We start from the raw sequence: 25,606 nt of genomic DNA, 5'->3' as shown, positions 1-25,606 counted from the left end.
CTGTTTTTTGTTTGTTTGTTTGGTACAGGGAATCGAACTCAGGACCTCACACTTGCCAGACAGGCCCTGTGCTACTGAGCTATATCCCTGGCCCAAAACATCCTGTCTTTATGATAAGACACATATCATAATTTATACCCATTCTGAAAGACACTGTGACTGTGGAGTTAGTCTTCTAAAGTTGGTCATATTTGGCTTATTTGTGCATATATGTAGGCTAAACATTTGTCCTTATGTTAGGCGCTGTGGCAGGTGGTTGAGATAAAGGGAAGCATTATGGGGAGAAAAGCAGAATGATTGGAATAAAGGCAGCATTTTCCTGAAGGTAGGATTAGGAAGGAAATGCACCAGTGATCTGGGATCATGAAAAGTTGTAATAATAGCATGTGACTCCGAAGGGTTTTGGTACTCGTGTAACAAAGTGCTTGCCACTTGGTGGGAAGTCAGTTAATATCCATTTAATTAAATGAAGGAACAATTTACCGGTTATTGAAGTAATAAAAGGCGTAAGTTTCAATGTTAGGATGTAATGCTTTTGCTTTTATACTGACAGACTTGTAACCTTCAAGATAAAATTCAGAAAACCAAACTATTTCATGGTAATCTGCAGAAATTCTTTCCTTGAGCAGGCCTGTTGTAATCAGCATGAAAATAGGTGGCCATTACAGGTTACAGTAGCTCTGTGTGTGATATATTTTTTCTGTTGTAACTTTTTAAAACTTACTAAACCTCTCCTAGAACTGCATTTTGTTTTGTGTTAATGAAGTATCCCTCAAAATGGGATTCTTCAGATATTCTTGCTAATGAAATACTTGTGAAGAGTGCTTTTCCTCCGTTACATGTTCATTTTATTGTATTATCCTCTCCTTAATGTAACTCGCCCTTACCCCTTATCCTCCGCACCTCTTTTGTTTTTGCAGTATCTCTTGCTCCTCCTCCTCCCTCCATCCTACAGGTAACTCCTCAGTTACCTTTAATGGGATTTGTGGCCAGAGTCCAAGAAAATAGTAAGTTTATGTCTTCTTTATGCTGTAGATCAGATTACAGGCATAAAATGTCATGGATACATGATTACTGAATAGTCGTTCACTCACTGATATTTCAGATACTTGAATATTATAAGTCAGTGTATGAATGACTAATGGGGAAGATAAAATAATTAAGGTTAAATTCTCTACTTTCAAATAGCTTTAAATCTGTTAGTAGCTGGGGTTGTAGCTCAGTGGTAGTGTATGCTTAGCATGAATGAGTCCCTGGGTTTGATTCCTAGCACTAAAAACAAATAAACAAACAACAAAAAGGGAGGGGAAAGTCTAGTTATAAATATGGGCAAATGTAAATGCGTATATAAGAGACTAACTATCACATCTGAGGAAATCCAGTCCAGTTACCAGGCAGCCCTCCTTGACTTTGGGGCTGTCCAGAGCCCTAGCGGTCTAATCTCCTGTCACTGTCCTATCTCAGGGTAGTGTAGGTGCCTGGCAGTTGCCCTCCAGTCCATGGTGTGGTAGGAGACAAGAGGACCAGCCTGCCAGTTTGTCTCCCACAGGCCTTGCAGATTGGCAGTGAATTTCTTTGGGTTTCTAGTCTGGCGCTGAACCCTGTGTAATCAGATAGCTGGTTTTCCTGGCATACTGACTCTCCGAGAGAAGCAGTAAGGAAGCTCAGGAGATGTGTATCTCCAGATCGAGAGTCCTGTGTCAATGTGCAGTGAGGAACTGCGGTCACAGAAGCAAGGGAACATAGTTCATGTGATGAGGATATTCTTGCGCCCAGTCTGCATGAGGGACCATGTCACAGTCATCGGTTTACACGATGGGTGTAGAATCTGAGCAGAGGGTTTATAGTTGACCCTTGAACAACGCAGGTGTGAACTGCTCGGGTCCACAATTTTAACCACTTGACAGTTTACCCTGAGTGTCACTTGGATAGCGTGTTTGTTTATATACTACCCTGAGTGTTGCTTGGGCAGGTGTTATTTCAACCAGTCAATTCTTGTATCGAATAAATTTGATGAAAATTACCTTTGTTCTATTTCCTGTTATATTTTAAAAATTAATGAAAAAAATCCAAGTTTTGGTCAGAAGATCCTGTATTTAAATAATTGGACTAGTAAGTGGTAAAAAACTCATAGACAACATGCATCCCAGAAATATTTTTAAAAAGTTGAAAAAGATAGGTATATTATGAATACACAAAATACTTTAGGTAATAGTTTTTTTTAGATGATACTCTTTATTATATTTTTTTCTGAAATATACACAAACCTATTACAAAAGGTTAAAATTTATCAAAACTTTGTTGTAACAACAGACCACATATAGCACCATGCACAGTTGAAAGAAATGTAAACAAGCATAAAGATACACACCAAACTCTATAGCATTAACTCTGGTAATCCTGCATTATCTGTAAGAGTTTTGTAACTGCCTCCTGTTGTTACTGTGAGCTCAAGTGTCTTGAAGTGTTTGCTTAATACCTTGTGTTGGGCTAATTGTCTTTGTGCGAACACTTCAGCTCGCTAATTATATGTTACAGCAAAAAGTGATCTCTCACGGTTCTCAAATATTTTTATAGAACAAGTTGTAATAAAAATACTGAGAATATATGAAAATTATTAAAAAGTTTATTACAGTAAAGCACAGAGGGCAGGGGATACAGCTCAGTGGCCACACTGCCTGCCTGGCAAAGTGCAAGGTCCTGAGTTTGATTCCTGGTACCAAGAAACAGGACTAAGGACACAGTCCATTAATCACCCTAAAAATCCATCCTCCCCTTGGACACACATTCTGTTGTTACTGCCTCTTTCTGAAGCAGTTCTGGAAGTCCTTTTTCATGAGGGTCTTTGTTGTTGTAGCCGCCTCAACATCCTGAATTAATTAATAATGTTTACCTTGTTGACTGGGTGAGAACCACAAGTCCTACCTGGCCAGAGCCAGCAAAGGAGGTGGATAAGGATGCACCATGATTTCTTTTCCTTTTTTTTGGTGGTACCGGGAGTCGAACTCATGACCTCATGCTTGCCATCCTCGGCCCACCATGATGTTTTTACAAGCTACCTGTTTCCATGGAGGGCACTTGGCAGCAGCACTCACTGCATTTTTGATTGTACGTTGTAAAGACACAAAAGAGAACTCCAGAACTGTTTCAGAAAGTGGCAAAATGATGAAGTAAGTATGTTCTAAGTGTGTGTGTGGAGTATTTTGAAGGGAATTTGCATCAGTGTGTATTTTATTGTAGTAAACTTAAAAATGCATGTATTTTGATCATACCATATACACAATATGTGTTGACTGTTACTGGCTAAGCTTCCTGTCAATAGTGGGCTATTTATTATAGTTAAATTTGGGGGGAGATGAAAGCTACTTGCAAAGTTTTGATCGCTGTGAGGCTGGGTTAAGGGTCAGCTGTACCTTAAGATTTGATGTCATCAGGCCAAAGTAGCTCAACATATGCATCTCATAGCAAGGAAGGTGGCACTGCTGGGATAGAAGTATTTGCAGTGTGTTGTTTGGGATCCTTTGGGTGTAGGCATTGCCGGTAGTAGAATCTGAGTTCTGTGATGGTAGAGACTTTGCCATTTTGTTTGCTGTCTTTTTCTCCATCCCCTAGGAAAGTATGTGATGGGTAGCAGCACCCCTGTGCTTCTGTAGCAAACTAAATATCAACACATGAAAAAAATGTGTTTGTACGTTCACTGATGAAAATCCAGTCTTAATGTCTTTCTGTTTTTGGAGATAGGGTCTTGCTATGCAGTTCAGGCTGGCTTAGAGTCACTGTGTAGCTCAGGCTGGCCTTGAACTTGCGGCAAATCCTCCTGCCTCAGCATCCACAGTGCTGGGATTACAGGTGTGTGCCACCCAGTCTTACTGTCTTGAGTGCTCAGTGTTTCTTTCAGGTGCTTCTGTATCTGTTTTTGTGGATTTCTGAAAAGTTTATTTTACTTTCGTTTACTGGAATGTACCCCTTGAATCCTTGTAATGCTTATCATGCTGTCTGTTCTTAAAACGTTTTAAGTTTAAGAGCTGCTTTCGTTTATAATTAGTGGCTTCCATGTGTTTAAATTATGCCATGGAGCCCGCCTTCCTTTGGCTTTGGTGTGGCCCGCACCGGCTCAGGGATAAAGTGCCATGTCAGCGAGGGCCAGCTGGGGCGGCAGGTGCCCAGCATGGCCACGGCGTGACTCTGCCAGGCTTGTGCATGTAAATGTGGCACACAGTGTAACTAGGTCTGCTCTTTTTTAAAATTTATGCTGTATCTAAATAGCAGACCAAGCAGAAAAGGGTTTAATCAGTACCAAAATGGAAGTACTTTGCAATGTTGGTTGCATTTTACCTTCCCATCGGAGATGGAAAGTTCCAGTAAGAGAGAAATTTCCTCTCATCACAAGTCTAGTTTAATCACATAGTCACTTGAAAGATGCTTTTCACTTTCTTAAAATCACGATGAGCGTGCGCATTGGAGGATGCCATCATTTGGTTCCTCCTGCGTGTTCTGTTCTGTGAGATGATAGCACTTCCCCAAATACAGAAGTTATGAGCAGCTTCTAGAGTACAGGCCAGTTTCACTGGAGACTAATCCATCAGTTAGACAAGAGTGTTTACACAGAAAGTAAAAGGTGATTTTCTTTGCAAAAATCTGGACCTAATGTTGAACAGGATTATGAAGCAAGGTGTCATTAGATTTCACCGGTCGTTAGTGAAAGTTACAGTTTGTAGAAATAGCGGAATGTTTCATGAACCGCCCCAAAGTACTGTTTAAATGCAACGTTACTGAAATACTTGGTTACCAGTTTAAGACTTAGTGCCCGAAGTAAGGTGACTGAAAATCATTACGTGTATTTTGAAAAGTCAGTTCTTAATTCAGTCACCCTGTCACAACTGGTTACCTTTTGGGATACCCCCAATGCTGGCAAGTGCATGTAACACCGAGTCAGTCTGCAGCCAGGGTCTTACCAAGTTGCTGTGTGCTTGAACTTTTGATCCTCCTGCTTCAGCCTCCTAGGGTACTAGGATTATAGGTGTGTACTGCCATGCCTGACTTACACATGTTATTTTGAAGATACTCTGTGGTAGCAAATACTTACTCTGCATTATATTTAATGTTTGGAAGAAGTATGGAATTGTTTGGGACCAGTTGCAGTGTACCAGTTTGACCGAGCTAAGAAACTCAGTTATGATCCTCGTTCAGGACTCGTCTCTCCTTGTCCTCCCTGTTGCTCTTTGGATAGAGTCCAGACTGCCCTTCCTCCCCCCTCCTCTTCATTTCCTCATGCCTTTCTTTGCACAGTTCTGTGAAGGTTTTCTGCTCTCTTACCCTTGTACTTTTTTTTCTGTCTGTCTAACATGAAACACTCGCCCATGTCAGTTCTCACTTGCCCTTTGGTCTCAGGAAGCCGCCCTGACCTGTGTGCCACTCTCGTGGTCTCCTTATCACCCTTAATCACACTTGAAAGCTTGCTTCTCCTTCTCTCACTCTTCCTGATACTCCTTTCTCAGTGCGGAGCACAGTGCTAGGATAGAAGTCTCTCTGGCCTTCACTGAGTGAGTGACAGCAAAGTGTGTCTTCAGAATTACTACGTTACCTCGGCCACAGTAGCAGAGCGTTGTCTGTGTTGCTGGCCCATGTTTACAACCCATGCTGATCCCGTTCATCCTGGGAACGGTACATACACGCGACATACGCCCTTCCCTCTCCCGCGTCCGCAGCTGCCCTTCTCATCTCCGCAGTCTGACCTGTTTCGCACCGTCTCTTTTTTATTTTTCTCTTTAAACTTATTTATATTTTGGGTTTCTCGTGTAAGAGAAACTATGTGGCATTTAGCCTTCACATGGGATGTATTCACTCAGCATTGTGATCTCCGAAGTGTAGCTCTAAAGAGAACTGGAAAGCCCATCTCTACAATGAATACAATTAAAAAAACCACCTGCTAAGGTAGAGTAAATGAAATAATGAAAGTGCTGGCTGAGTAATTGGAATATTCTAAGTTAACAAAAAAGGTAGCTTTTGATAGTCTTGTTAAACTGACTGTAGGCAGTTATAAGGCAAGTAAAAATGATGGATGACAGCATTTCTGAGTAATTTTTTAGTAGAATTTCTCCAGGTTATTGTTTTGAAGTTTCCTTTGGGCTTTTGTACAGTTACAAATGCAAATAGGGTATATGTTTCTAACTGCACTCATATGCAATTTTTCATAAAGTTAATTAAAATCATGTATGTAGCCAGTGTGTTGGTACATGCCTTTAATTCTAACTACTTGGGAAACTGAGACAGGAGGATTGCAAGTTTGAGGCTGGCCTGGGTGAGTTACTGAGACCATGTCTCAAAAAAACAAAAAAGGGGCTGGGGATCTAGCCTGGTGGTTAGGGCTCTTGCCTACCATGCACAAGGACCTGAGTTCAATCCCTGGGTGACCTTACCTGGAAGCAGAGACAGGAGGATTGCAAGTTTGAGGCGGGTAGGGACAACTTGGTGATACCCTGCCTCAAAAAAAAAGGGGAGGAGCTGGGAATGTAGCCACACATACTCGCCTGGCATGTGTGAGGCCTGAGTTTAATTCCTAGTACTGCAGAACAGCACCCCTGCCCCCAGTACAAATAATAGGACCAAAGGAGGAATACTGAACTAGGACAGAATTGTTGTTAATGTGAAATCAGCAATCTTTAAAATCCATTTGATTCAATTAGTCAGCTTAGATAAAAAAGAGGATTGCGCAGAGAACGTCATGGACACAGTGCGGTAAGAAGCCGGGCAGTGGTGAAGCACAGGTTGGCTTATGTTACTGTGTTGAGGAGTACTGGCGTGTGTGCGAGGCGTTTGGAAAGCCTTGCGCTCTCTGAGTTTGGAAATCATCTCTTAGATATTAACAGTGTGCAGATGCCTGAGCTGTAGCACCAGATCTTGGTAGGAAACACTGTGGGTATCTTAATTTCTCTGAGAGTGCACTGGACATTTAGCCTGAAGAAATTCTGAACCGTAAATTAGTTTGAATTAGTTGAAATTCAATAAACAAAACATCAGTATGGAAGTTACCCAAAGTTGTTTGTGTTTTTTCCTCCCCAGATTGGTAAAATACCATAAAAAGAAAGCCTATTATTAAGATTTGACTATTCCCTGGACTCATTTACCTTTATTATAAATGAGATATACTTATAAATGTCCAAATTATTAATATTTCCGAAAACAACTCCTTGAATATGGTGTAAAGTCAAACTATATTATACCGTACTGATTTACTTGAAAAGACATACGTCTTAGTGTAAAAAGACTCCAGAGGCCCAGCTGATAGTAATTATTTAGACTAAACTTTATTCAGCACCCATCAGCCTAACAAAGGGAGAGAGAAAGCTATGCCTGGAAAGTTAGAATGTGTCAGTGGGAAACCTTTCCTTGCCAGTTCGTTTTTGGAAGATGATTATTTTCAGATTTAAGTGTATATTGCATGAATCTTGAAATTTAAGTAGGAAGTGCTGAGCTGTGCACAGTTTTGTTGTCAGCTCAGCGCAGTACCTTCTCAGTTTCAGATGCACCACCTCCACCACCCCCTGCGGAGGAGCAGGTCTTTGATGAGTCACCACCCCCGCCCCCTCCCCCGGAGGATTACGATGAGGAGGAGGCCGCTGTGGTCGAGTATAGTGACCCCTATGCTGAAGAGGACCCGCCCTGGGCGCCAAGGGCCTACTTGGAAAAGGGTAAGTTTTTAGAAGGCTCTCAGGAAGGTTGGGACGATGGAGAACTGAGATTGCTGGTGCTGAAGAGAATCTTGTTTATTTTTTAACAATAAGTAAAGTTTTATTTGTGTTATCAGTTTAGTTTTAGTGATTTGGTTTACAGTGTTCATGATTTTGAAAGTCACCTAGTTAAATTTTTAAAATAATTTTTAAATTAATGGATATCTATTGTTCCTGTTGAGCAGCCATTTCACAGATGGTTTTTATAAGACAAAAATTATAAGAGAGTGGTTTTCTGTTTCCTTCAGAATGGTCAGGAAGAGAATTCTTTTTCTGCGCTGTTTGTTACTCCTGTTGCCTTACTGTAGAGCAGTATCTTGAGTTCTCTTAGGTCAGACATTTTAGTGTAAGTGTCTCCATAGGAAACTTGGAGAAGAGGAAAGAGTAATGGTTTCTCAGTTTCTCTGCATAGCAGCATTGGGCCCTTCTTTCAGTGAAAAGTTTCTCAGGCTACCTTAGCTAACCATGAGGCAGCTACCTTGGGATACCGGCTTCCCAGTCTCGTCGAGACTGTCAGCTCAGAAGAACATGTGTTATCTGGAAGGAAATTTCCTGGTAAGGAAAGCAAAGTACTAATGCGTTGCATCTCAAAACTGGCTGTGTATTAACAGCACCTGGGAGCTTTTATTAAGAAATAGTGGACTCTACTGTGGGCCAACATAGAGCAATAGTAATGAACTTTACCCTTTCTTTTTAAGACAAGAAATAATGCTTTTTAGATACTGAGTAATAGGCAGTGACTGACTCTGACCCCAGAGAAGGAAATCAAAGATTTCTTATGTTGTATAACTTTTATAAACACTGCATATACTTGAGAAGGTTAAAATACAGGAACATGAGTGAGAAGTAGGATATATTTTTAAAGAATGACCAAAAAACCCACACAAAATTTCTGAAGATTGAAAATACACCCACTGTCCAGGGTAGGTGGCTCATACGTTTAATTTCAGCACTCTGTAATGTGGAGAGTCACAAGTTGGGGCCCAGACTGGGAAACTTAGTGATTTAACAAGACCCCGTCTCAAAAACAAAAAACGAAGGTGTGGGCATGTAGCTCAGTCCGAAGACCCTGGGTTCAATGTCCTGTACTGCAAAACAGACAGACAAAAACATAACAAAACAAGCCAGTGTGGTGGCACATACCTATAATCCCAGCATTCGAGAGGATGAGGTGGGAGGGTTGCCATGAGTTTGAGGTCAGCCTGGGCTACCTTGTGAGTTTAAGTCCAGCCTGAATGACAGAGAGACTGTCTCAAAAAACCGAAAAAAGAAAAAAAGAAAATGAGTCATAGAAAGTTTAGCTTTGTCTTTGATCTAAGTACCAATAATTCAAGATTCATTAGAGTAGGTAAGGTGGCCAGGTGTGGTGGCGCATGCCTATAATCGCAGCACTCAGGAGGCTGAGGGCAGGAGGATCAATCACTGTGAGTTCGAGACCAGCCTGGGCTACACAGTGAGCTCAAGGCCAGCCTGAACTGTATATAGCAAGACCCTGTCTCCAAAAGACCAAAAAAAAAAAGATAATATAAGGTGGTATTCCATTTTGTACACTAGGAATGATAGAAGCTAATATATTTATATGCAATGTTTACCCGTGAGTAAGGCCTAGTGTGTGTTGTGTGGATTGCCTCATTTAATAAAAAATGCTTTGAGATAGCAAATGTTACAATTACCATTCGAATTACACAGTTGAGTAAGGAGTTTAGGAAAGTTATACAAACTTGTGTTAGAGCCGGGATCTGCACTCTCAAGCCCACCATTTTGCTGAGCTTCAGCTCTGGGATTTGCCAGACTCATGTGCTGTGTCACTAACTTGTGTGATATTCTTCTGGCAGATTTCTACTGAATTTGTTGGTGCCCATGTTCTGTCCTTCCCTTGAATATCAAGCCATCTGTTCTTGTGTGCTTCCTGCTCAGTGAGACAACTCCCAGTTAGAAGCATGAATAATATATGGTGACTGTCAGATAACATTTCTGACCTCACAAGACAACCCCTTGTCTCGTGATCTTTGTTTTTATAAAAATGCATGCTATGATTCTACCTGGGGATTCCTAGAAAGCTTCTCAAAGACATGGTCTTTGTGTTGCGCCTTGAACGTTGAGCAGGAGATCCTCAGGCAGAGAAGGGAAAGCACTAAGGTCTTCCAGCTGGAGGGATCTCCACGCCAAGAGCACAGGGCCTGGGGATGCGATAAGGGAGGCTAGAGTTCTGTGCTTAGGTATTGGGGTGTTTTTCTTTTTAAAAATTTGGTAAGTAGAGGGAAACTATGGAAAATTTTAAAGTAGATTAAAGATCCCATGTACTTACTTAATATCCCCCTCCCCCGTCTTTCTCCTCCCCTCCCTTCCTACCGCCTTTGTTTTCATTCATTCATTCATTCATTCATTCATTCATCTTTCTCTTTCTTGAGACACCTAGAAACAGTGTAGAGCACACTGGAAGGGAGGGAAAGTGGGAGCTGGGAAGACCATTTTGGATACTTTTCAGAGCAAGTAGCAGGGCCTCAGCTGAGGCGGTGGGACTGAAAACTGCAGAGTATACAAATGCAAACAAGGTCTTTCCATGTGGCGGTGTCATTCATCTCACTTGGCTGCTGCTTCAGAGTTACTTGCCAAAAATCAAATAATGTTCTTCAGAAACACTGTTTTACGATATATCATCTTATAGCACCACTTAGTACTTTAAATTTTGATAAAAACAAAGGAATGGGAGCTATTTTACTTCCTGAAGTGTCGGGTTAGTCAGTGGAGTAATTTTCATTCTCAACACCAGCAGTGTTTTCGAATGTTACCTGGAGGTATTTTTGTGCTTTAAGATTGTGCACCATGGTACTTCAGTTAAGGAGGAGGACAGAGAGGAGCTGAGAACTTTTATGACTGATGCTTGATTGAAGGCATCATCTCAAGTCTATCAGCTCTAGGAAGCAGAAGGAAGGAGTTGAAAGTTAGAACCTATAAAACATTCATCATTTGTACTGCTTACAAAACCTTCACGGGCTGTGAGAGACATGTATTCCAGTTGTAACGACTGCTGCGTGCAGAGAAGTGCTTGGATTTGAGGGCTTACCAAGTGGAGCCAGCAAGGATGTAGACTATGAGAGGAGTTAAGGGAAAGGTAAGGTCACTCAGTTTCTCCTGCTTAGGAAGTAGTAAGAGAAATAAAAGATACTGTTGTGGAAATTGTGGAAGAAAATGTCAAGGTAGGGGGACATAGATAATCATCATCTCCAAATGTTACAGGAAGGTTAGTAAAGAAAATAACTATAGGTAGCAACAGGCTGGCTGTGGAGGCACATGCCGAGTGCTGAGATCACAAAACAGAACAGAACAAAACAAAATAGAACCGGCCCCCCCCACCCCAAAAAATACTAGGACGAGACGATAGATCTCAAAACTAGGCAGCTTTTCAGTGGTCACCTTTGAATGAACAGTGCTATTAGAATGAATGGAAGAGGGTGGGGTAGTAGGACTATGTCTGCATTAAAAGCATTGTTTTCATAGAAACAGTCTGCCCAAGTAGATCCTAACGTGACTGTTTATTCAGATTATATTACTCAGTAGTTTCATAGGCTCTTCATCGATAGTGTCAGAGTTACCTTTGTTCTACTTCAGGGTAGATTATTCAAAAATTCCAAGTGATTTTACCTTTTTTCTGATATAGGATAAACTTTTAATTTCCCTAATTCAGAACACGTGGCCTAAATCAAAGAATCTATTGAAATAGGTCATCTCACCAACATTTTGGTTTCCTGGCAGCTTGCCTCCAGTTCCGAGTATGTAATTGACACGTCTGGTTGTGGTACTGTAGAGTATTGACGGTCTTTCTTCTGCTCAGACCGGTCACTTTTGTGTGACATTCTCACCATGTACTTTCCTACACTGTCGTTACATTAGTATCACTCCGTATTTTTCCAGGGCACATTTAAGTTACATTACTGACTCAGCAGTTGAATAATAGAGAATAGAGGTTTAATTCGAAGTATCCACAGTGCTGCCATTTGGTACTGTGGAGATGCACAGAGGTGAGTCAGCAGTGGGTTCTTCTCTCCGGGATGTGCAGTGTGTAGAGATTTTGTGTTTAGACTACTGCTTCTTGTTTCAACTTACATATTTTATGAAAGGATAATTGAGTCCTTTTATTAATCCCAGGTCACTACTGTATGCTACCATCTTTGCTTACGTTTAACTCTGAAGCATATTTCATATAAAATTATAGGATTAAAATGAAAAGATACATTGAAGTTTTGCTCAGATCTTCATAAAATAGTTTTAGAATGGCTTCAGTTGAAATACTAAATTTGTTTGTTTTGTGTGTGTGTGTGGGTACTGAGAATTAGGACTTACGCTTGCCAGGCAGGTGCTGTGCTGCTGAGCTATATCCCTGGCCTCTGGAATGCTAAATTTGAACAGTACACTTTGAAATTATTTTCACATTAGCAGAAACATTGAGGTTAAACAGTGCAGGCACCGTTAGTCCTTCTGTTTCAGTCCTAAGCACATGGAAACTGAAGTGCTTTTAAATTCCTCATGTGATGTGATCTTGTGTGATAATATGCATAATTGAAAAATATTTACTAGACTTTCTGTACTACTGCCAAAACGCTTTTTCAAGACTAAAATCTAGACAGATTTTACATTTCTGTATATTTAATATATACATCTATAGTTATTTTGATAAAAGTCCTTTGCACTAAAGTCTACCTTCCTGTTGATGAATAGCTTCATAGTGAAGAAGTAAATGAAGTGTAGGTCTCCCTACTTCAGTACTGGGGATGGCACCCACAGGTACTCTGCCACTAAGCCACGTTCCCAGCTCTTTTATTTTTATTCTTCTAATGTTGAAATAGGGTCTGAGTTGCCATGCTGGCTTCAAACTTACATTACTCCTGCCTCGCCTCCTGAGGGAGAATTACAGGAATCTACCATCATGCCTGGAAAAACAATTTTTAAGAGCAGTTTTTTAATTGGAAAAAAAATGATTTCAAAAGTGATGATTAACTTTGACAACTATACCACTGCAAACATTTGAGTCTCAGGAATGATCTTTAATGTGAATACTGTCTAATTCAATTTCACTTTAAAGAATAAAATGGATGAATGTAGAACTTTAAAACTTTGCAATTCTGCTAAGCTTCTCTTTGTTGTGGCAGCCTTTATACTTTCTTCACAATTACTTTTCAGTGGGTTTGCATTGCTAGAAAACAGACTGGCAAAACTAAATACTCTTGTATTCTCTATAACAAGGTTATAGTTAAACTTGTGTGATGTAGTTACATTTGTTTAGGTGCATGGTTATATTTTGAGAAATACAACTCTTTCAAGCTAGGCCTCTTTCAAGTATATTATAGTTCCCTGAATGTATCGTGATAATAGAAAATATTCACAGATTAAGAAACTTACTTACTTTACTAAAGCTGGCCAGAAATACACAGTTTCTTTACTTAGAGCAAGTTGCATTATATCAAAAGTCTCTCTTGTGGTTTGTTTTGCATTTGCATGAAGAGGTTCCCTGAGAGACTAGCAAAGACAGTATATGCTTCTCATAACATTGAATGGATGAGATTTTATTGAGTGAAGTTCTGGGTGGAATTTAAAAAGGTACAGGGGATGAACAGATTGGAACTATAGTTAGCTCTTCAGATGGATTTGAATAAGCTATGAAATATCCCAGTTTAAACTGTTAGGGCAGATATAATATTTGGAGTGAGAGATTTTCTGAGGTAATGGTTGAAAGGCCTCATTATCAGTGACTTGAGTAATAAAAATGACAGGAGAGCTTACACATATCTTTTTCTCTTAGGACTTTTAGACTATTATTGTGGCTCTGTTAAGTTGGTGACGTAGTGCAGTATGCATCTGAAAGAATGTCATGGAAAAAAAAAGTATATGTCGTGGGCCTCCAGTATTCATGCATCACCTGTGGGATTCTATCAGTGAATAAGCATAGGCTACAGAAAGGAGACCTCAGTTGGCCATTTCCCTAGTCAGTCTCATTTTTCATTTGCCTCTTATAATGGATCCTGCTGCACTAGTATATTTTTAATGTTTAAAAATAGATGTTTTTACACAACATGGTGCTTCACCAATAAGCACAAATGAAGATAAATCACTTTTCACGATTCAGAGATTGTCTGTCTCTCTTCAGTATGTGATTTTCTCCCTGTAGACTGCTGAAGGCTAAGTTCGTGGTAGAGGTGTTCCTCCTTATAGGGCTGGTTATTAGAAAAAAATTGTATAGGACTGGTTATTAGAAAAAAATACATTGATGTTGCTTGGAGTGCTTACTTGGTTCTCTTTTTAGGAATAGTATTCTCTTTCACATCCTGTTTTTTTTTTTCCCTTCTTTCTAGTCGTGGCTATTTATGATTATACAAAAGACAAGGAAGATGAGCTGTCCTTTCAGGAAGGAGCCATTATTTATGTCATCAAGAAGAATGACGACGGTTGGTATGAGGGAGTTATGAATGGAGTGACTGGGCTCTTTCCTGGGAACTATGTCGAATCTATCATGCATTATTCTGAGTAAAGCTCAGCAGGGCTGCACTTTCCTCCCAGAAACAGTCAGGTCTTCCCAGACTGTGAAGGCCCTGGGGATTTCCCTTCAGTGAAGTAGAATGAAGGATGCAAATGATAAAAACTACTTATTTTGTTTTTTTGGTTTATTCTCCAGTATTAAAACAAAAACAAAAAACCAAGCCAAGTCTGAACAAATGGATCTTTCTGCCATCATTTGTACTATGCTGAGCTGTCTGGATTGAAATAAAGTGACCATTTCTGAATATGTCAAAGGTATAACAACAAACCATATAGCTTAAATAAATCAGATTAAGACTGATCCAGGAAAAAATCCAGGATCTTTCTCAGGAATACTGTACACCCTTGGAATTTCCCTTCCTGCAAAATCTGTGGCAGTGAACCTTCTCCACTGCCTGTGCTAAGTAAGGGGTTAACCTCATGGCCCAGTGGGTAGCCTACCCCTCATTTTCTTCCACTTGTACGAAGAGGAGGAAACTGATATTTAAATACTATACTTAACTATTTTTACAATTGTTTCAGATGGCTTTTTTCCTCTTCAACACTGTAAATTCTGCATTTTCTCAGTACTTGAGTGTGCCAGACGAGTTAACGCTGAACTCGCTTGCATCTGATCATGTTTCTGTTTGTAGATATAGGATGATGACGTGTGAGTCTCCAAACATTGTGAGATGGTTAACAGTGGCCACAGCTTGATTTTGATGTGCTGCTGCATGAGACTGCACTGGCACTCACGGTCAGCGGACCAGCTGTGAAATGTGGTAGGCTGGCTTGTGTGTGGAGTTGGTGTGTGAAGCTAGACACAAAGGTCTTGAGTTTCTGAGGGAGGAAGCTAGGAACATGCCCTGCAGCAGGCCTGCTGAATCCTTGCCTTCAGTGCTGCCTCAAAGATGGCTCTTGCAGGTCAGACCAACTAACTAGTACTCCTTTTGCTTTTTAGAAAAACACTAGTTTTTGTTTTGAAAGAATAGCAGTTATTTTCAAGTGTCTTTTGACAGTCACTGGGATTACAAGGCTGCTAATGTGCTCTCTGAATGTTACTAATGGCCAGTGTTAGCTGCTGCTGACTCATCCCCCACTGAGCTCTAGAAAAGGTAAATACTTGTCTGATTTTGTGTGACTGAACTCTACAGTAGCTGCTCTTAGTAAGAATTTGAACCTTGTATCTCAGAATAAGACTATTGTGGAATAGGATTAATATGCCAAAATACTTTTATAGTTACATTGATAAAAGAACTTTGAGAGAAACAATGAACATCTCCTTTTGTGTATGACACCTTCAACTCAGTGGAATTTGTAGGTCTAATGGCTTTAATTATTCCCTTTGTAATCCATATTAAATACTGGAAAAATCCCGGAGGTGGTAGGTGCTCAGTAGGTGAATATGATGATGGTGGGCCAGCCAGGGGCAGGTCCAGAGCTGCCAGTGTGGCTTCTTCCTAATCTAGCAATGTGGCCAGATAGTGTCACCAGGTAACCTCCCCTGGCGACAGAGGGAGAGGCAATAGCTGCATATGTTTCAAATGGAGGCCTTGAGCATTATGGTAGTGTAGCTAAAGTTGGTGGGGAAAGGAATGTGTGTAGCAGTGCATGAAGAAACGCAGGTGGTATAGGCAGAGTTCATATTCTACTTGTGGATCTGTTACCAAAGCATAAAACTTCACCACCATTCAACTGAGACCCAGCTATAGAGTTTGCTTAAACAAAACAAGAACCGTTACAGCTTGGCAGATTTGCTTTTAGATAATGGCCCTTAAAATGTTCTCTGAGCCTTTAACGCCATTAACCCAAACAAGACTATACTTGGGTAGGTTAAAATCTTAGTACTAGTGCACAACTAGGAAAACGTTTGAAACCAGTAGTTTTAATGATTTAAGTAACTTTTTTCTGAGAAAGTGTAGTGGATTAATAGACAGAGGGTGCTTCAGAATCCAGTAGCTCCAGTAGGTCACCACCACCAGAGAGCAGCGACAGTGGCGGAAAGCAGAGCTGGTGGCCTCGCCTTACGTGCGCGCCTCACCCACTGGACCCTTGCTGCCTCCAGGTGCACTGAGGACGCTGGTGAAGCCCTCGGTGAAGACTGCAGTGGGGGTCCCATGGGTCAGCTAATTTTTTATTATTTAGTACTAATATGTGTGATTTTGGGGGGCTATATTTTAAATTTTTGTACAGTTTTAAATTCTACAGATTGTCTTTGAAGGATACTATGAAGTAATTGAGCCAGGCCTACCATAATTGGAGACTTTAGTGTATGTAATATCACTTAGATTGCATGCTAATAGTCTGTGAGGGTAGTATTTCCTGTTTTATTGTAAGTTTCTCCCATTTATCTTATAAAGTAAAAGATGGTATTAGGAATTTCAAATGAATTCAGATCTTAGATGCTGCAAAGATGTATTAATATTGTAGCAAAGACGATCTTCGACTAAAATCTGCTGACCATTAAGTCACCATTTTACCGGGATAGAGAGAATTTAATGAGGCTGTTCTTTCTTCTGCAAGTGTTTCTGACTGTGGCCACTCTTTTTCCCTTCAAAAAAAAGTGGAGTGAGTAAATAATTATCCCTTTGGGATATTAATATTTGAAAGTTTGTTATGTTTGACCATGGACAAGGTAATAAACTGGAAACAAAAACAATGCCCGTGTTTCAAAAATCTAGACCTGAAGAGATTGAGGATACTGTTTAGAATAAATATAAATCTTTGAAAATGTCTCTTTGGTATTTTCCATGTTTTGGCCACTTCCTTTTTATCTTCCTCAGAGGAACCTGCGGTTCCCATCTTGGGGCTGGGAAGAGACTGTTGATTTTGCTGTGTTCCTAACTCAGTAGGTGGGACACTCCCATCTCCCTTTTTCCTTCCTGGTACTGCTACTGTTCATTGCCCAGCTAGAGAAAATATTTTGTGCATCTTCACAGTGATACCTGTAACATAGCTGTTCTCCTTTGCAGTTTGATGATGTTGATTCAAGGTTAAGATTTCTCTCTTTGGGAGGCATAAAAATGATGGTCATTTGCCTTTATCTTTTTGCTTTCTGTTTTAGCAGATGACCTTTCTGCCTTGAGCCCTGTTCTCTGACCTTGCATTACCCTTCCTCCTTGAGAAAGCATGGCATGTCTTAGAGGCCACCTTCACTTCTGAAAAGGGTTTGATGGAGGAATTGGCAGGTGACTGCCAAGTCTTTCAAAGAATGGGGATCTATTCATTTTTTAACTTCTTTGGACCCTGGTTGTTAGGGTGATAATTTTCCCCACATGACGTTGGTAGAATCATAGAACTTTAGAGCAAGACTTTTGGTTTAGTCTCATTTGACAGATGAGGTTAGATGCTTTGTTTCAGAAGAACATTTAGGTAATAACACAGTTCCTGACTCAATGCTTAGTATTCTTTCCACTGAACCACAACTGTCTTAACTAAATGTGCTATATTTTCTTTGAAAATTAGTTTTACTTGATGTTTTTAAGAGTATACTTGAAAAGATATGCCATGGTTTGATAAGTAACCATCTGAGTATTCAGACTAAAAGTGTATTAAGTGTAACCTTAATCAGTGCAAATAATCTTCATTAACCTGTCCTAAGACTGCACTCCACATGCCCTCTTCCCGTAAAGGTAAAGAAGAGTGCACTGCCACTGTCCGACACTGGCGGCGCCGCAGAGTGAGCAGCCTTGTCTAAGAGAGCGTTACAAAGACAAGTTACTAAATGGAGGCATTGAGCTCATTACCTTTAAGTTTATGCTGATCTTTGTTTTATTGAGAATCTGTATTAAATGATGAATGAAATGACAGGGCCTAGCTGTGTATAAATGATCCTTGCTAAATATCTTAAGGTTTTTTGTAAAAACAAAAACAAGAAGCTTATTTTCACATTAAAATGAAACCTCTTTTGCAACTTCAGAATTCTATGGAAAAGCAGTTTTTATCATATTTGTGTCCATGTATCTTTTTTCTTAAGAAAACGGTTTACAAAAAAGAATGTAAACAGTTCGCGATCTGGCCAGTTGTATTTTTCAGCTCCCAGAGGGAGAGTTGGTGATGTTGAGTAAAACCATTCAGGAAACTTGAGGGGAGCAGTCTGTTGCCAGTCATGTTTGTGTGTGCCATTAAACCGCCTCCAGACATTGGGGGGGACATTGACTTTTTAATTCTATTGGAATTAATTATTGCTGTGTACTAAGAACTTGACCTAAATAAAATCACACAAAGCGTATTTGAATGTCTTGTGAAATTTATATAGGTAATGTCAGTTTTGTCATTCTGAGGTAGTATCTAAGTGTTGAAAACTTTCCCATTGCCCAAAAGTAGGGAGCTGCTTTTTATGTATAATGTCTTACATAACATGGAGCAGGAAGTAGAAATTATAGAGTGCCTCACTAAGGCATTTACATTTTAGAGAAGGTTTTCTCTGGTTTATGAGTAGAAGGAACTTTCTGGCATGAGCAGAGTCTGGTCTCCAAAGAGATCTGTTGTTCATTCTTCAGTTACACATCCTATTTCTCTATTCCTTCTTGGTTACTGTGGAGTCAACATTTGGTTGAAATACTGTGTGGATAGTATGCCACTTGTTTCATTGTCTTGTCTGTGTACGTTCTTCCTCCAAAACCGAAATTACGTGGAGGACACGTTGGACAACCAGTGTGACTGGTGGTTGGTGTATGGGTGGTGGCAGTGTCCCCCTCTTTGTCCTACTTTGGTAAATGGTGAAGTGATTGTAAACAAAAAGCACATGTGTATGTACCACGACACAGCAGTCCAATATTAAACAGTGATTCCAGAGCTTCCAGACACAAAATGTCCCTGTTTGTATGTGGTTGTACTTTGTGGTTTTAAAAGAAAGCAGTAAAAAGCGATTACTTTTTAAAATGTATTTAATGGCCAAAGCTCCCCAGTCTGTTACAGATTATTCTTAAAGTTAACAAATTGAACACATCAAACTTCAGTTAATTCATCTTTACACTTAACTTGTTCCTACCGAACAGCATATTTTTGGTACCCCAAAATAAAAAGCAAAACCAGGTTCTTCCTGGTGCCCATCCACAAAATGCCCCTGTTGAAATGGTTTTTAAATTTGGGATTGGGTAGGCTGACATAGTGAAAATGTAACTGGAAAAACAAATTTGCGCTGAGTGTATGAGTGCTGTCCTCACTCATTACAATAGATTACTGACAATAACTGGTACGAGTACGTTGGAAAATAACTTAATCCAGCAGTAGAACAAGAACACTATCAGTAGTACTGAATATATCTCTCTCATATATATATTTGTGATATATGTATTTTATATATATATATAGCTTTGCAAAATCCGGGAGCAAGGCACATAATGAAATGAGCATACATTTAAGCAGAACAAGTAGCAACAAAGCTAAAAGGAAGAACAGTTTCATCTTCACAGAGCTGTGCATAATCCTCTGAATAATGTCCTCTATCTGGTACTTTATAATGTAGTTCCTTTTGTCATCTTTCTCATGCTTTAAAAAAGTATATTTCTACACTGTATCTATGGCAGTTTCCATAGCCTAGAAGTCAGTGAGCCTTAACCCCCTGCTTTTGTTTTTAAAGGGAAAGGGAGGGAGCAATCCCAGTTAAATATAATGTGCAATTTTCTTTTAAAATAGTAAACAATAGTTTTACGACACTTAGCAACAACTAGTATTTTACCTTAAACATACATCTCTATAAGAAGAGTTCACTAGTAGCTGATAATGAAATTCAGCAAAATTCATTTCAAACATTCCAGTTAATGCTTATTTTCTAGGAGGGATTGTTTACAAATAGAAAAAATTCAGGAGGTGGGAGATCATGAAAAAACGGCAGTTTTTGGTATTAAGTAGATTGTAATAGATTTAGTGAACAATGGACAGTTCTTGAGGTTTTCCCCTTTGTGGAATGTGCAGACATGTTTTCCTGCCCAAAGGGGTTGAAACATCAACAATCCTGTGCTTGGTAGTAACAGCCACCCAAGACCAGCACACGTCTGAACTCGCTCGTCTCATCCGTAGAGAGCTGTCACCCTGACTCGACTTCTGTAAACATCTTTGGTAGGAAACAGCCCGATCCCATTTAGGTAGATGAAGCCCATCTTTTTGTAAGATCGTCACTTTTTCTATTTCTCCCAAAACTTTCGTTTTCAATAGCACCTCAAAGTTTGCTGTTTGTTTTTTAAATGCTATTCTTCCAAGAGAGTTCAAGGCACTGGGGCTTATAGCAAATAACTTTTCTCTCCTAAATGGTTTATTACTTCAGGTAAAGAGCAAACCAGTTTGAGAGGTTTTCCCTCCTTCAACTGTGTATCAAAGATGTTGTTTTGCTTATTTTTATCGAGCAAGTTGATTTTTAGATTTGACTTGTTCTACATATAGCTCTTCTAAGGTAGCAATAAGAAGGGAGCACTTTACTTTTGTGGGTTAAGAGTGGTAAGGGTGTGGAAATGTTCTGAATGGACTTTAAAAGGAACATCTGAAAAGATAGTGGGCTATTTAATTCTATTGTACTTGCTTTTTCTCTTTGGATCAAATCTCAACTTAGTGAGAGGCCACATTCCTACAGGGTTAGGGGATGTCATCCTTTATACAGATGAAGCAGTATAGGAAAAAAAGTCAATATATCAGGCTGTATTTGCCATCTAAACGCATTTTTTAAAAACTGTCTCATCAAGTGTACAAACCCGTTATACCTACTTAATTAAAGTCATACCTATAACTTAGGGCAATAAAGGTTTATTTGGTCTAAACTTCATTAAATCCTGTGGATTATATCAGCTAAAATGTTTGAAGGGTATATAAAAAAGTGTGATAGTGATACATGGAAATAGGTGTATTTTTCTTCCTTTTTTTTTTTTTTTGGTACCGGGAATCAAACTCAGGACCTTGCGCTTGCCAGGCAGGCACTTGTGCCACTGAGCTATATCCCCGGCCCGATGCATGGAAATAGAAAATGGACTATTTTTAGTTAAAAATTACCTTGTGTTTGTAACAAACTGATTCAGGTGAAAAAGGTGACAAAGGATTCTGCAAGAAAGAGTTCTGACATTCAAATCAAACCAAGCGACACCACTGCCTGAAACACTGTGTAAGGTAATTAATTTACAATCTAACATCCTCTAGACAAGTTTATTACCAGCTGTGTGTTCTCCCACAACAGCAACTTCTGAAACTTGAATGCACAGTTCCTGCAACCCTGACCTCAGGATTGTCACTATTGGAATTACGATCTATTTTATCTTTCTTGATAAATTCAGCATTGTTTTTAGTGACAAGGTAAATATGCACATGAAGGGGACCCAAGATGGTTCATAGCCCTCTAAGACATGCGGCCAGTGGGCAGGAGCACCTTGATTTTGGAGGACTGTGAAACACCATCATCACTGCATTACTTTAAAATTTTCTCATGAAAAGTTGTGTATAAATTAGATTCAGCCATCTTTTTTGTTTGAGAAAGTTCTAGAAATCTTAAAAATCCAGTTTATAATTGACTGAGCATCTAAAACCCTTAATAATTTTCCTTCCCAAATGAGAATTTGCATATATGAGAAAATTATTTAAATCTTTTGAGTAGTAAAAGTCAAGTGATTGAAATTCAACACAGAAGCTTATGTTGCCACCTCTTAACTGAAGTTGTTTTATTAGCTCAGAATAGGTTCTGCTGCCCTTAAGCCTAGAGTGATCCAATTCTGAAGTTAGGTGTAGGAAGAATGAAAGGTGGCCCCATCGAGCAGATCACTAGCCCTGCCAGGTGCCTGTTGCACTGCCCTCAGTTCGGCTGAGTTTGTCAAACCTCTCTGTGTGCTCGTTGGCAGAGCTGTCAGATGTCCCACGTGGCCTGAAGCAGCCACGTGGAGCTGCACAGAGCAGGAGCCAGTGAAAGAAGGCGCAGCACTAGTGCTATCTGGCAGTAGGTGTTTCCAGGGATAATAGTCTCAGGAGGAAAAGAAAAAGCCCAAAAGCTATATTCCAGCCAAAACCAAAACCCTGTAAGTATAATCTGAAAGAGTCACTATGGGTTCTTTTGATTCACTTGTTCCGCACATAAAACTTAAAAAAAAAAAAAAAATTAATGGCTATTTCCATTTTCGGAGAATCATAAAAGGAGTAGCTTGTCAAACGAGCCACTGTACTAGGGTTAGAAACCACGCCTGCCCTTTGGCTCTGCTCAGCATATTGGTGTCCAAAGGTGGCTGCTCGCTCAGGAAAGCACACCAGAAGCAGCAGGTCAGGATGGCTAGCATCAGGATGGACAGGAGCAAAGCCCATCCTGCCAACAACAAAGACTGCTTTAGGACTCAAGTCAGGAGTGAAGGTAGAAAGAGATTACTTTATCCTTAAGAAAGTTAAAGTTGTCTACTTTCATGGAAAAAAAAAAAATCACACACAAAACTCAAAATGAAAACTTAAGGGAGAATACTTGATAACTTGATTCATATTCTTAAGAACTTTACCCTGCAAGTATGGGTGATCCATAGGCCCCAAAGCAGCAAGTAGAAGACTGAGAATGACTCCACCCTGCAGCACTGTGGAGCTGCGCAGTGTGTACTCACGGGTTATCCACACTGCTGCGCATGTGCAGATAACGCAGCTCTACTGAAGGTCACTTTATAAGCATCAGCATAGCAAGCACACAAAACTGTGAGCAATTTTAAAGAAGCAGACTATTACAAAATGCAAAATCGTATCTTATTGCTCCTTAGCCACATGAATGTACTGAACAAACAATATCCTGGAGATGCAGAGTGGAAAGATGCACTGTTTCCTCTTTGTGATGCAGTTCTTTCCTGGAGAGTAGATTACAGTGATGCTTTGTACACAGTGCAATTTTAGTTTATTCTTCAGTTATTTACCTTCTTTCTCCCATTCACTGGCATCACTTTCTCCTGTGGGGCAGTGCCACCACATGCTTGCAGCTTGCACTGGTAATCCTCAGAGCAGGAACAGACTTTCATTACAGGATGTTTCATTTCTCACTGCTGGGATGGCCATTTTTTATTTTTTAAGAGCAGCTCTAAGATTGCATTTTATTCTTAACAGTCAATTTATCATGGTGAACTGATGACAGTACATACTTCTCTCATGTACAAAGGAAAATCAACAGAAAAAAGTATGTAGTATGAAGCATGTAGTATAGTGTCCTTTAAGCGGTGGTTCCTTGTTACACCAAACTGCACACGCATAGTATGTAAGGTCACTGACTGGACTTGGTACTACGCCCTGCTCCACCACAACACCTGGCTACCTAGACCAGTATCTACAACCAGAGTGCAGCCAGTGAAGATGCTAACAGCTCTCTAGCAGGTACGCATGAAGTTACCAAAAATCTCATTTTCTTTCCCTTAGTGGTCCCATACTTCATGGATTCTTTGAATTACATATTATAACCCATATACAACCTGATTCATGACATCTATAGAGCTCACTTTGTTCTTCCCCTTTTGGAGCAATACACAAAGAAGGTATTTCAGAAGGTGATTTTTTCCTTAACAATGATGCACTGTATTGGGCAGAGGAGTATTTTATATACCAACTGTTTACAGACTTCAACGTCTACCTAAAGTATACACTATAGAGAAGATTAACTGGTGACCCAAAGACATACGGGGACAGCGCATTACAGAGCTACTGTGTTGGACATTCTCAAAATAAAAGTGAGGACCACGAAGCCAAGTTGAGGCTTCAAAAGACAGCACTCAAACTAGCCAGCATTAGAGTATTAATGCACACACCAAGCTTACCTGTGAGAACACACCCTAGATGTGGATGGGACCACTGCAGGAGTAGTGCAACTACAACAGTCCGTTACACCATGGATTTCCTTGCTATGCACAATCACATGTAGCCACTGAAAATTTTCCCTTCCTGCACTATTTGCTCATCCTACAAAGCTGAGATTTCTTTCCTGATTTAAAGTGCTCGGTAATGTATAGTAATGAAGTATCAGTCAAGCAGTTCTAACTCAGCCAACTTGGGAAAACCAAACACAAAAGCCCAATAGCTATGCCAAACACTCTGGTTTTCTCAAACTGAGAAACGTGTTATACATCTATTTCCTAATTATATAATATACAACATGCACGCGTAGACTGCACAGATAGACACTTATAAAATACCTTCTAAGTAAGTAAGTAGAGAAGTTTTTGGTCCAATCTACATGACAGACAAATCCTAAGAGACAGTAAACATCCCCTTCCATGCCTCTTCACCCGAAATACATAAATCCCCTTTCAGATTTGCAGAGGAAAGGAATAAATAGAACTCTGTTCTCTCTACATACATATACATTTATGTATACATATGCGCGCGCGCACACACACACACACACAGCCAGATACTACCTGAATAACATACCAGGAGGCTCTGAACACCTGAACTGACATGATCAGGTGAGCTGATTGTAAAACTGATTACAGATAGATAACACGAATATTGTTTTGTTTGTGGCTACCAGTCTCTGGAGAGCTTGGTGTTCTGGTCTCTTTTGGGGGGAGCGGGAGGGGGTCCTCTCCGCAAGGTTGCATAGCCTGATATATGACTGCCCCCGTAGCCGGCCTTCTGTTGATCAGAGAGCAGTTCGGGGGGTGGTGGAGGCAAGGCCATGTCATCCATGGTGGCTGTAGGTTCGGCCCTGGACATGCGTGAGGAGGACAGTGAGCCGTGCCGGGTGATGGACTTCCGTTGTAGGGTCCTGTTAAGGTCAGCCAGGAATCCAGGCTGGACGCTAAGGCTGGACTTCGGAGAAGTGGGCACTTGTGGCACAACGGTGGCCATTGCTGGCTGCTCAGAGAGCTCTGCTTGAGTGAGGCGGGTACTGTCGTTGCGCTTGGGTCGCGTGGGCGGTGGGGCCTTCTTTACGGACGTTTTACACCACAGCTGTGGCTGGGGGCTAACAACTGCCACTTTGGGGGAAGCGTTTGCTGAAAATACCGGCGGGATCTCGATGGGGGGCAGAGGAAGTTCTGTTTCAGGTGGAGGGGGTGGAAAGTCAGAATCGGACGGTGGAGAGGGGAATTCCGCCGAGTCCTTCCGGCGCCCGCTCAGCACGGCGGGCTTGGCCGGCGCTGCCCCGGGGAGTGCGCTGGCGAAGCCGGCTCCGGACAGCTGCAGCTTCCCGGGCTTGGGCGGCGCTGCGGGCGGCGGCAGGGCCTCCTCGGCCGGCGGGGCGAACCTGCTTACCAGGCTGTCCACCGAGGGCCTCTTGGGCTCAGGCTGCTCACCGCCACCGCCGCCACCCCCAGACTTGATGCTGGAGTTGCGCTGCGGCGTGGGGGGCGGCTTCTTTCCCCCCGGGCTGGACATCTGACCGGGCTTTTTGCCCGGAGACCCCCCTTTATCGGCAGCAGGGGCTGGGGGTG

General features: G+C 40.8%; 2 protein-coding genes across 17 annotated transcripts in view; one reads left to right on the top strand and one right to left on the bottom strand.

Annotated features, from left to right (window-relative positions):
* Abi2 (abl-interactor 2) overlaps window positions 1-18,474 on the top strand; it is a gene marked incomplete at its 5' end in the record, with an annotated part of 110,842 nt that extends 92,368 nt beyond the window's left edge. For 7 of the 12 annotated variants that reach the window (XM_013520694.1, XM_005397025.2, XM_005397020.2 and 4 more), the window contains 3 exon segments: window positions 921-1,007; window positions 7,518-7,691; window positions 14,081-18,474. In XM_013520694.1, coding sequence (XP_013376148.1) covers window positions 921-1,007; window positions 7,518-7,691; window positions 14,081-14,256 — 437 coding nt within the window. 12 annotated transcript variants of the gene reach the window in all.
* The window catches only part of Raph1 (Ras association (RalGDS/AF-6) and pleckstrin homology domains 1), a 68,046-nt gene continuing 50,147 nt past the window's right edge, over window positions 7,708-25,606 (bottom strand). For 3 of the 5 annotated variants that reach the window (XM_013520695.1, XM_013520699.1, XM_013520698.1), the window contains 2 exons: window positions 9,773-9,910; window positions 7,708-8,818 (listed from right to left, as the gene is read on the bottom strand). In XM_013520695.1, the coding sequence (XP_013376149.1) occupies window positions 8,786-8,818; window positions 9,773-9,910 (171 nt within the window). In that variant the 3' untranslated portion in view covers window positions 7,708-8,785. Of the gene's footprint in view, window positions 8,819-8,944; window positions 8,978-9,772; window positions 9,911-25,606 lie in introns of those variants that run through there. The other 2 variants (XM_013520700.1, XM_013520696.1) reach the window with 2 other exon arrangements.

Source organism: Chinchilla lanigera, unplaced genomic scaffold, assembly GCF_000276665.1.
Source record: "Chinchilla lanigera isolate Chin_1 unplaced genomic scaffold, ChiLan1.0 scaffold00056, whole genome shotgun sequence".
NCBI classification, from domain to species: domain Eukaryota; kingdom Metazoa; phylum Chordata; class Mammalia; order Rodentia; family Chinchillidae; genus Chinchilla; species Chinchilla lanigera.
Note: the sequence above shows the minus strand (reverse complement) of the source record. Positions and strands in the feature narration are given on the sequence as shown.